At 38.5% G+C, this 12,288-nt stretch overlaps 1 protein-coding gene and 1 long non-coding RNA gene across 3 annotated transcripts; one reads left to right on the top strand and one right to left on the bottom strand.

Moving 5' to 3' along the window:
* Positions 1 to 206: 206 nt before the first annotated feature.
* On the bottom strand, positions 207 to 832 carry LOC121790845. Its single transcript, XR_006048424.1, has 2 exons — positions 725 to 832; positions 207 to 639 (listed from the first exon to the last, which is right to left on the bottom strand). It is a non-coding gene; the product is annotated as an uncharacterized LOC121790845 (long non-coding RNA).
* Positions 833 to 1,055: 223 nt separating this feature from the next.
* Positions 1,056 to 4,299, top strand: LOC121790844 (probable inactive purple acid phosphatase 28). 2 transcript variants are annotated; one of them, XM_042188950.1, is made up of 6 exons: positions 1,056 to 1,172; positions 1,900 to 1,952; positions 2,237 to 2,420; positions 2,548 to 2,695; positions 2,897 to 3,324; positions 3,630 to 4,299. In XM_042188950.1, coding segments are annotated over exons 2-6 (1,221 nt in total). In that variant the 5' UTR covers positions 1,056 to 1,172; positions 1,900 to 1,950; the 3' UTR covers positions 4,089 to 4,299. The 2 variants fall into 2 exon arrangements, with proteins under 2 accessions (XP_042044884.1, XP_042044885.1); XM_042188951.1 differs by lacking the exon at positions 1,900 to 1,952 and having other exon boundaries at positions 2,237 to 2,695.
* Positions 4,300 to 12,288: the final 7,989 nt, after the last annotated feature.

Raw genomic sequence — 12,288 nt, 5'->3', positions numbered from 1 at the left:
GTGGTGTTTTTTAATTTATTTTGCTTGATATATTTGTAAACATAAAAATTAAATACAAAATTAAATTGTGATGCTATAGGGCGGACTATAGGGCATCCCACTGCAGGTGGAAGGGTAGGGGGATAAAATGCTGATGTGTCGGAGGATAGGGCGTCCTATAGGGCAGACTATATGGCGCTCCACTGTGGATGCTCTTACAAAACATAAAAACAAGAATACTCTCCTATAAATGCCTTCAAAATTGTGCTTCAAATTTTGTCTTCTTTTTTTAGCTATTCATTATCCAAGTCTAGCCTACAAGGTAGCTCGAATCTGTTTTAATCTGTTTTTCTTTGTTCCGTGGCTTTCGTCCTCATCCCCAGTTTCCATGGCGGAGGATTCCTTCATGTAGCCGACCTTGAACTCGCACTCATCGTGTTCCATTGTACTCGTCTAGTTTTCCTTTTTCCGCCTTTTCTTATCTGCTTTTCTCATCTTTGTATTTAGCATCCCTTCCTCAACATAGAGCTTTTCATTCTGCCTCGTAGTAGCTGATTTTGATTTCTCCTCTACAGATACATTAGTAGCGTCTTCTCCTGATTCCATGGGCTGATCTCCAGATTCCATGGGCTGATCACCACCATCATTGCCTCGATTATCCTGGGTATCATCATCGATTATAGTAAGCAAATCGAATGTTATTTGCAGAAATGAAAAATCACAACGAACTTGAGAGAAAACCAACCTCAAACATCACCATATCGAAATATAGAGGGCATGTTGGAGCAACTTCAACAGGAATGAACTCATTCACGGATTTCAAGCTGCCTATAATTGTTGACAGAGTAAAACCTCTCACTCACTCCACTTAAATTAAATGACAATCTTGTAAATTTATCCGAAACTCCCCTTTTATATAAGGTATGGATCTCCTAAGTATTGAAATAAATAATTACTCACTCTTTTAAAATAAGCCTATTTATAAAAATAGGTAGAAAAATGTTAATCGATCAATTTATGCTCACGTGCTAATTTAAATTTAAACACTAATTTAAACACTAATTACTACTGAGAAGAATGGAAGTCGGCGAGGTGAGGTGAATTTGGGGCGGAAGCATACACGAATTCTTCATTTCGGCAGTTGATTTTCGTCCAAAAAAGGAAAGCCAAAGACATATCTCGCCCTCTCTCAGGTATCGTCTTTCCATTCAATTCAGTTTCATTCATGTCTGTGGTTATGAGGTTTCGGATGGTAGTGGTAGTGTGTGATGCCACCGCCTCAATTCATAGATCTGGTGTCGGCACGGCGGAGTAATTGACACGGCGCAGAGAGAGTTATTGTTTGCGAGTTTCGATTAGAACAGGGGGTTTTGTGGAGCAAGTGATCAGCGACAAAGTTTTTAATTTTGACTTCTGTGCATTTTTTATTGAATTGGGGATTTTGACCTAACATTTAAGAATTGCAATTTGACCTTTCTATGATCAACAAATGATAGCTTAACACACGAATACATTTAAATTCTTCATCAATGACCCCCAACTAAAACTTCCAAGGAGCTGCTCCGTTGGCTTTTGCTTGATAAAGTTAACGATATGCCTCTTCTAAGATAAATTTGCATAAAAGCCTTCAGTTTTCAATATGTTACAAGTCTCTTCTGCACTGAACAGGGGAGAGAATATACTCTTGGGAGCATTGTCGAGTATGGATGTTAATGCTGCTCTGTTATGTAACATTTATGTGAATTAAATATGACCACATGGATCATGGCGCTTTAGGGTAGTCTCACATGATTAAACAAGTTTGGATAGTTCATCATGTTTATTTTTCTTATGCAGTTGATTATAAGTTTATAACAGTTTGCAGTGCTTACCCAATTAGTATGTGTGCATGATCACACCATATTTATTATTTTATTGTAGGCTAAGAGGCTGGGGGGCTAGTGCAGTTGGACAACATTCTCTCCCGTTTTAATGTTAGTCATATATCATTCCAATGTTTAACATTATATGTTGCCATCTCCAACATTGGCATTGGCTATAGATACTCTTCGAATCCGTGACCTTAGTTTTGTGAATTTTAACGTGTTTTCTTCAAATCTCATGACCTTAAATGTAAATTTATGTTTGGGCTCTTTTATTAATACACTGACATTTAGGAAGATTTATATTTACATGTTCTTTTTTCTTTTGAACTTCTGCATTTGAGTTAAATGTTGATGATAATAACTTGAGTTTTCATAATGTCTTTGTTCGCTAGGGAAGAGGGGGTTACATGGATTCACTCTACCCTCTACCTCATACTCGTGTGCTCAGCCGTACACCTACTCGACACACTTCTTGTCTCCCCAAAACTCAGCATAAACCATCAAAATGCGAGATTCAAGAAAGCGGCACCAACCCCTCTGCGTTTTCATGCTGACGGCACTTTCAAAATCCTCCAAGTAGTTTCTAGATATCAAGAAACATGATTCAGTTCATGTGGAGGCTAATAATTTCTGGGCCTGTTTCTGTTTTTTTGTTTCCTTTTCAGTGATTGAATATATTGATGGGTTTTGGCTTGTGATGTAGGTGGCAGATATGCATTTCGGGAATGGGAAGTTGACTCCATGTCGGGATGTGTTGGACAGTGATTATGCTGGCTGTTCTGACCTTAACACAACCAGGTTTCTTGAGAGGATGATTCAGTTGGAAAAACCTGATTTTGTTGTTTTTACTGGTATTAAACCATTACTCCATGAACTAATCACTTTATGCATTTGAATTTTATAGTTTTATGTGTTGCAAATTAAGTAGTCTAACATATGTAGGCATTTGATTCTGTGAACCTCTCACTAGCTAATATATGTCAAAATGAGTATGAGATACTATTGGTATTTGTTTTCCGATATATACCCTTCACATTGTGTAAACCTCCCAGGAGACAACATATTCGGGTCGACTGCTAATGATGCTGCTGAATCCATGTTGCAAGCTTTTGGCCCAGTTATGAAATCAGGAATCCCTTGGGCAGCTGTTTTAGGGAACCATGACCAAGAATCTACGATGACTCGTGAAGAACTAATGTCGTTCTTATCCCTCATGGATTATTCTCTATCACAAACGTTTCCATCAGTTGAATATAGTGACCATTCCGACAAAGTGGTTCCAGTTCCAAAGATTGATGGCTTTGGAAACTATGATCTCAGAATATGGGGTGCTCCAGGTTCCAATTTTGCAAATAGTACTGTCCTCAATCTTTATTTTCTTGACAGCGGGGACAGAGCCGTTGTTAATGGGGTTCGAACTTATGATTGGATCAAAGAATCTCAGCTTAATTGGCTCCGTAATGTTTCACAGAAACTTGAGGTGAAACTTCTCCTGATATTGAACCTCTACTATTCTAAGTATTTAAAACTTCATTGCTTTTTTATCGCCTACATATGTATGTGCTTATGTTAATTTTAGCTGCTCCTTAAATCAAGTTTCTGACTTTATGATGATTTCGTTGCTTGTTACACGTCATAATTTGGTTTAGTACATGTTTGATGACAAATGCAGTCTAGTGTAACTAGTGTCTGTACCAAGAGATCTTTTTCACTTTATTTAATCTATTATGAGGCTGTATTGAAGATTTAGAATCAATGACAAGTTTCAGGTGATATATATTACAGGAAAGGAAGCTGGATAGTGACGAATCTTCATCTGGAACATCTCGATATTTAGCTGCCATTCCATCATTAGCATTTTTCCACATCCCGATCCCTGAAATGAGACAAGGTCCTATTTACAATCTGGTTGGTCATTATCGAGAGTACACAGCATGCTCCCTTGTAAACTCTGGTGTGCTCAAGACGCTCGTATCCGTTGGAGACGTGAAGGCCGTGTTCATAGGCCATGATCACACGAACGACTTCTGTGGGACTGTAGGAGGCATATGGTTTTGCTATGGGGGAGGGTTCGGATATCATGGTTATGGGGTCGCTGGGTGGGCGAGACGAGGCAGAGTGATCCTGGCTGAACTCGAGAAGGGGGAGCAGTCGTGGGGCGGAGGGAAGATGATCAAGACGTGGAAACGGATTGACGATGAGGCGCTGAGCAAGATTGACGAGCAAGTTCTTTGGGAGAGATAATGATGATGATGATGATGCTGTCATTCTCAATTCAAATTGGATGTAAAATGTTTTGGATTGAAGCTTTAAGGTAGTACATTTGTAATTTTACTAGTGTTTGGCATTGTTAGAATGGAATCTTGATTGGCTAGTTTTAATTGAGGATTGATAAAAACCTAATTTGTTGGATTTTAATTAGTGATTGATAAGACCCGTTATTTGGTAGCTAAAATCGTTAACAATCTTGAACTGCGTTAGATACGCGCTGTTGCTCTTCAATGTTACATTTTCGGTTGATGGAGACATCGAAGCCACCACCCACCAGTGTCAAAGGCGACGTCTGTGTCGCCACAACAGTGGTGTTGCCCGTGGTTCCTATGTACAAGGACATAAATATTTTGTTTGTTTTGGTGGATGCTATATATTTTATTTTTTGAGTTTGAAATTTTAATACTATAACTTCTTATTTTTAGTTGTTGACTATTATACACTTTTACATAACGATTGGCACAAACTATCGATATTTTTATGATTGTATATGAATACAAAAAAAATTAATTTAAGCCCCTCATTTCTTGCATGTGTGTCCGCCATTGCTTTTATGTACTACGCTATTAAGACCATGTTTATCGGTTGAACTCCACATCATTTCACAATTAAAATAAAAATGAAATTGATTCAAATGGTCTCTCTCTTTCCTTGACATAGGTTGCAAGACAGACCTACCTAGGGGTTTGGGGTACCATGGAACCCCAAACAATTTCACCATTTATACTATACATTCATTTTGTCTTTTTGCTACTTATATATTTCAATTTTGTATTTTTGCTATTTTTTATTGTTTTTTTTTACATTTTCTTACTCTTATCAGGAACAAAAAAATTTATGTTTTGTACTCCTACTTCATGACTAACTTATTTTAAAAAATTATTCAAATTAATAATATTAAATGCATAAATATCTCTAGTTTCCATATCATTTAATTATTTTTATCTCATAACTCATCTCATTCGCATCTTTATAATGCCGAAACTTTCGGCAACACCAACATTTAAAAAATATTCTAGAATTAGAATTCTCAACGTCAAATTCCTGCATCCGCCACTGGTTGAATGGAAGGCAATCACAAACCAAGCGGTCTCCATTCATTTATGAATTCAGCCAATGAGATTGTGTCAAATAGCATAATTTCATTGGCCGATAATTATTATTGTTTTAAATTATTATATCTTATATATATTATATTAAAAAATATATAAAAAATACCAAAATTCGTAATTTTTCATCCTCTATAAATAGAGACCACATTTCATATAGTTTAATGCACAAAAAGATCTCATTTTTTCTCCTCATGTAATCCTTCTTCTTTTGAATAATTTCTTATTTTGTAATCTTTTTTTTGTCATTTATGGCGTTTTTTTATAAATTTTATTGTGCAATGATACATATTTCATGTAATAATATTATAATAAAAAAGTAATAAAAATAAATATATAATTGGGTGATTGGGTGGTCATTGATAAATCATGAAAAAGAGTATGGTTGGGTGGTTGCTGATAAACATAGTCTAAATAGGACCTTTGTTCCTCTAATTATGCGTTGCTCCCGAAATGATGAGGTTATCCACCATTGGGCATCACTTGACTGCAGTGGCGGATCCAGGATCCGGAAATGGAGGGGGCAGAATATATAGTATTAGCTTGGTTTAGTGCTGACATGGCTATTTTTTTTATTGTTCGGGGCGACGCCGGAGGCAAACGGAGGGGGCGGACATGGTAAATTTACATCCCGATAAGGGAAAAATAGTCGCACGGAGGGGGCGACCGCCCCCTCCTGCCCCCCCTAGATCCGCCACTGCTTGACTGGATAGTTAGATCTTTCTTGGTATGATGGAAGAAACAAGGATGGAATGAAATGAAGGTAGAAATGAAACGAAGATAGGAATGAAATGACTATTTTTTTTGCATTTTCGTTTCATTCCTCATCCATTCCATCGTACTAGACAAATGAATAAACTAGAAGTAGGAATCGCATTCTATTCTGTCATACAAACAAGGACCTAATGATTTCTGTTGGTTTGTGGTTGGGGAAATAGTTAGCAGATGGCGGCACATGGCAACAGTGGTGGCTGAGCTTGCCTCCTCTATGCTCCCTCAACTAATCGAAATAATATCGAAACACTTAATTGTCTCGATTTGTATCTATTATCTCTCGATTTATGCTGATTTTGGTTTCAAATTGTGGATGGAGAGGGTAGCTGCAGTCGACAAAATTTTAGGCTGACGGAGCTGTGGTGGTCAGGAAAGACGATGGTGGATGGAAAGTTGCAGAGGGAAAGCTAATCGCAACCACAACGATGGATGGTGGACAGGTGAGGGAATGGTATTATGCTCCTTTTGTCCAACTTTCAAGATACTTGAGTCATACACGTATTTATTTTCGAGCGTCCCAAGATAGTTGACTCGTTTTCTTTTTATGACAAATAATTTTTTTTTACTTTACTCTTTTTCTCTCCCATACTTTTATCTATTTCCACTTTTGCCTTTTTAACATTAATAAAAGAAATGCCCTCAATTTTTGTCTTAGTTTTTATATTTTATTTATCAAACAATTTAAAAAGTTACCATTAAAATGATTTTGTTTCTCATTTCTACACTAGTCCGAATTGCAAACGGATTAATTGGTTGGACAAAATATAACAGACGCAACGTAACGTCATCATAAATTCGTGGTATAAAAATATTAATTTAACAAAATGATAGGCAGACCGTAGGTTATTCCAGGTGACAACATGTTATTGATACATGCATGTGTTCCATAATTTGTAAGCTCTTAAATAGCATTGATATACGATAATTAGGAATATGCTTGATTTGAAATGCGTGCGTGTATTGTCAATTTGTCATTCTCTTCACTAGACTAAGGAGATATTGTTTTATCAAAGAAATATAAATTTATCTGTAGCTGGTGCATTTTTCGGTTATTAACCCTTAAAATTACGTTCAAAAATAGTAGTAATAATAAAGGAATTGTAGTTATGGGTCCATTAGGATCTAGGCTAGAGTAGGTTTACGATGGTTTAAAAAACAGCCCAATTGAAGCTCGCTTCAACCAACAAGCCTTGTTCAAGCTCACCTCGTTTCACTAATGGGTTAGTCATGTGCTGTGTTGGGCTGGATCGGCCCGACCCAAATGACAGCTGTTAGTGAATGACACGTGTTTTAATACAAAAAATGAAAAAGTAAACTAAAATAGACATAAAAAGTATTTGAAATGTAATTAGAAAATTCCATAAGAAAAATCTACCATAAATAGACAAACTAATTTTGATGAATGAAAATAGGAAAGTAAAATTATTTTTTATGAATAAGATATTCACAATTAATAAAAAAAATACTCGATCAAATTTTAAAGCTTCAAATGTAATTAAATATCGGACCTCTAAATCTAAACACCTCATAGGGTCTATTTGAATGAAAAGAAAACATAGCATATACAATAATTAAATTACACTTAATTTCAGGTAAATAGAAAGATAAAAAGTCAAATATTAATATCATGGGAAATTAATTTGGCAACATAAAAAATAAAGAATCACATCATCATATGCATGCAATTCAATGCACTCTCCCACTATATAAACACCATCAAGCAGGCAATTTCTTTACCATCCCTCTCATCTAATCAATCAATATTTTGTTGATCAAATTTGAAAGAAAATAGTCATGGCTAGAATCCTACACATGATGTGCATCATTCTTACTGTGGTGGCCGGAAATTGTGAGGCGGCGCGCGATCTCCCAAGCCTAGGGTTTATTCCTCTGCCACGACCATGGCTGTTCCCGCATTTTGCTCCAGCTCCAGCTCCAGCTCCGGCCATCATCCCTATTCCCATCATTCCTTCTCCAAAATCTCCGCCGGCGCCGCCTCCTAGCTACTAAGACTTTCATACTTTGATGCATGCAATATAGTACTATATAGTAGTAATGTATAATCATGAAGCATATGTATAGTATTGTTTGAACAAAAATAAGCTCCATATATTATAGTACTATCATTTGTGGTTTATTATTAAATTTAAAAAAAAACAAAACTTATGTTACGTTTGGTCGACTTTGAGTCATGATTGGTTGTTTTAATTATATACAGAGTATGATATTGTTGTGAAATTGTAAGAGCCTCCGCGATGAGGTGGGAGGACAAGCTGGACGGCTTGGTGAACGCAACGCCCCCTTTGTTGTGGATGCTCATGGATGGAGGTTGGTGACGCTCAATCCGCAAGGGTAGGTAGACGTCACCATGGTTCGGGAACCGGCGGTTCACGGTTCGGAACCGCTGGTTCCGGTTCGAAAATAAGTGGAACCGGAACCGGCCCGGCCAAGGATCGGCGGTTCCGGTTCCGGAACCGTGAACCGCCGGTTCACGTGAACCGCAGAACCGCCTAGGTTTGCCCGGTTCCGGGCCGGTTCCGGGCCGGCGGTTTTTTTTTTTTTTTTGCATTTTAAATTTGTAATTCAAGTAAAATATGTAGATATATTTGCATAAATAAAATTAGAATAAAGCGATGTTCAAATGCAATTTTATTGATACAAATTACAACTTTAAAATTACAAATTACAACTTTAAAATTGCAAACTACAAACAACTTTAAAATTACAAATTACAACTTTAAAATTACAAATTACAACATAAAAATTAGAAATTACAACTTCAAAATTATAAATTACAAAAACTTAAAGTCTTGATTACAATTTACAAAATTACATATTCGAAACAAAGGGGAGAAAAAAGAAATAAAGGAAAAGGACTTGAGCTCAAATTAAATTTAAACTTAAATTTAAAATTTAAGTTGAGATGCCTACGTATCCTCAATGCTCAATTGCATTTTGGAATCAAAGTCCACGTAGTTCTCTTACCTTGCTTACCTATTTGGCTTGATTGGAGGAATTGGCGCCTACTTTTCTTCGTCGGGGAAGTAGTCTTGGTCGGGTTGTACTACTTGATTGTCCCAATTCGGTTCTTGGTCTCTAATTTCGACGGAGCACCAATCATCAAGTAACATGATGGCTTCCATGTTTTGCCCGGTGAGTCTACTTCTTCGGTCGTCCAAGACGTTGCCTCCAACACTAAAGGCGGACTCGACGGCGACAGTGGAAGCCGGAACCGCAAAGATCTCCTTGGCCATTGATGCAAGGATTGGAAAATCTTTCTCGTGTGATCCCCACCATTCTAGGACGTCGATTTGTTGGGGAACGGGACCTCCTTCTTCCTCATTTAATGAAAAATGTGAGTCAAAATATAAATCTAACTCACTTGTCGAATGTGCCATCCTTCCTCCGCTGCTGAAGCCGTATAGGTCCGCCAATTGGGATTGGGCGTCGGGGTCATCAACTTGGAAGAAGCCAAAGTTATGTGTTTGACGGGGGGGGGGGGGGGTCTAGGTCGAACTTGGTGGGTAGTGTTGTACTTGGCTTCGTAATTGTGAAAGAGAGCCCGCAAGTCGAACTCAAAATTTCTTTGGAGGCTTGGGAGGTGGGGGAGGTTTATTTGGAATGTTTGGGCAAGGTTTATGTAGTTGTCGTCGTCTTCGTCAGTTTGCAAAGCTCGGAGTGGTTCAAGATCAATAGAAGCCAAATTGTTGTAATAAAATTCTAAAATTTTGAAAGTACCAACTAGTTTCCACTTTGGATCCAAAACTTTGGCAAGCAAAAAAACAGTTGGGATCTCATTGAAATACTTGAGCCATTTTTAAACCATGTAATATAAAACACACATTAGCTCAAGATTGTTTGTGGAATTTTTCATTGCAGTTTTAAAACCAAGTGATAAGATCATGCAATGTTCTAAAATACGAACGGATGTGCAATAATACACACCCGATAACTCCATAGTGGCATTTCGAAAACCTTTGAATTATTTAAATAAGCTCATGCTTTGTTCCCAACAAGAAGATGTTAGATACAAATCATCAACAAGGTAAGTTCTATAAAAATCAACTAAATAATCTATATGCTCTAATGTAGATTGCAACATGTCATATGTAGAGTTCCATCTAGTAGACACGTCTAAAGTAAACTTTGTGTACCTTATTTTCTTCGAGTGGCAATACTTCTTCCACGCCTTGCCAATTTGAGGCTTCCAGTGGATCAAGGATACAGCTGTAGTAATAGGTTGAATATGTCTTTGCCATAAAGACAAAGCATCTTGTACACATAAGTTTAAAATATGACAAATACATCGTTGGTGAAAATACTTACCACTTATCACCGGGGAACAAGCCGCAATTAAATCGGATATACTTGCGGTGTTGGCGGTTGCGTTATCAAAACCAACCGAAAATATCTTGTTGCATAACTCATACTCATTCAAAACTTGAATAATTAGAGATGCAATTGCTTGTGCGGTGTGTGGGGAAGGAAATTGTCTAAAACCAATTAAACGTTTATTTAAAGACCAACTATTGTCTATAAAATGACATGAAATTCCCATGTAGGAATTTCGTTGGAAAGAATCCGTCCACACATCGGAGCAAATATTAACTTTGTGCCCCAAGGTGGATAGAAATTTTCCAATCTCCCTTTTTTTGTCAAAAAACTGACAGTTGTTAGATCTTTGAGCAGTAGTGGGGGGAATTCTTTTTGCAGCAACATTAAAAGCTTGTTGCATAGTAATTTCATATTTTCTATCATTAAAAAAATTGAACGGCAAATGTTTCATTGCATCTTACCATGGTATCGGTAACATTTTAGGATCATATTTAAATAGTGGCGTACCTGTTTGAGACGATGAGCCGGAGGGGAACTTGATTTGGGTTTGGGACTTAGTATGCCCATATTCCACGGGGTGTTTTGTCTTCAAATGCTTATGGAGAGTACCATATCCCCCACCGGTTCCAAAGGGATAGACTTTATCGCAATAGTTGCAATATGCTTTGAACTCACTTGTCTCCACGGTAGTGGTCGGATTATTAGGATTTGAAATTACAACCGGTACCTTCTTGTAATGTTTGGTGAAGATATCGGATTTCAACTTGGGAGGCATCTTCTTCTTTTGTCGTCCTGCGGAAGGAGGAGGAGCATCGGCCTCCTCATCATCATTTTCGCTTACTTGGCCGGTGCTAGAAGGGAGGAATTGATGCGATCCATCATCGCCTTCGTCCGACGATAGATTCACATCGTACTTGAACCGCGAAGCCGAATGTGAATGCCCCCCTTGTTGGTCGTCGTCGTCGGGCCCGCCGAGGGCAAGTAACAAGGCCGCATTTCTATCTTCTTCCTCCTACGAAAATTATACGATACGACTAAGTAAAAATACTAACACAAATGAATTTAATACTAACATAAAAATAAAACACATTAGAACTTACTTGTGCTCGAAGAGCGGCTCGCCTTCCCACCTCCTCCGCAACTTGTGCTCTAGTAGGGGCACGGCGACGACGAGTATCACTTTGATCTTGGGCAAGTCCCTTTCCCCGATCACCGCCACGACGAGATGAAGACATGATATTTATGGAAATTCAAAGTGGAGAGTAGAGAGTAGTGTGATTGTGTGAATATGATAACGTGAACAACGTGAGTAAATTATGAGCGTAAATAACGTAAACAACTTGAGAGAATGAGGATGGAGAATAGAGAAATTGAGATTGAGAGAGAAATTCTTATTAACACAAGAATGTGGTGAGTAGAAATGAAGAGGATGAAGGGTATTTATAGGGGAAAATTGTGATTAAAAAAAATCAAATTTTGAAAAATCACGGCGAAACCGCCGGTTTGCCGCCGGAACCGCCGGTTTTGGTGGAACCGGCGGTTTTGAGGACCGTTTGAAATTTCAAATTTTGAAAAATGCGGCCGGAACCGCCGGTTTTGCCGCCGGAACCGCCGTTTTCGCCGGAACCGACGGTTTTTCAGCCGAAACCGACGGTTTCCGTCAACGGTTTCTGACCAAACCGGCGGCCGGGGGAGCGGTTTCTGAAAAGGTGTCGGGAACCGCCGAACCGCCGGGTACGGTTCGCGAAATATGGGACCCGGAACCGGCCCGGCGGAACCGGCGGTTCCGGTGCCGGTTCGAACCGCCGCCGACGGTTCCGGTTCCGGTTGGAACCGCCGGTGACAGTTCCGGGCCGGTTCGTCTGGTTCGGTTAGGATTGGTGACCTCTAAGGGTAGGGTATGTTGTGGGCATGGCGGACGCAGAATTTTGATGGAAGGACGGGGTTTTCCAAAT

The sequence above is a fragment of the Salvia splendens genome, unplaced genomic scaffold (assembly GCF_004379255.2).
Source record: "Salvia splendens isolate huo1 unplaced genomic scaffold, SspV2 ctg638, whole genome shotgun sequence".
NCBI lineage: Eukaryota > Viridiplantae > Streptophyta > Magnoliopsida > Lamiales > Lamiaceae > Salvia > Salvia splendens.
Note: the sequence above shows the minus strand (reverse complement) of the source record. Positions and strands in the feature narration are given on the sequence as shown.

Coding starts and splice junctions, on each gene's coding strand:
- LOC121790844 (XM_042188950.1), top strand. Junction 2,421..2,547: donor GCACTTTCAAAATCCTCCAA/GTAGTTTCTAGA, acceptor CTTGTGATGTAG/GTGGCAGATATGCATTTCGG. Junction 2,696..2,896: donor TGATTTTGTTGTTTTTACTG/GTATTAAACCAT, acceptor TAAACCTCCCAG/GAGACAACATATTCGGGTCG.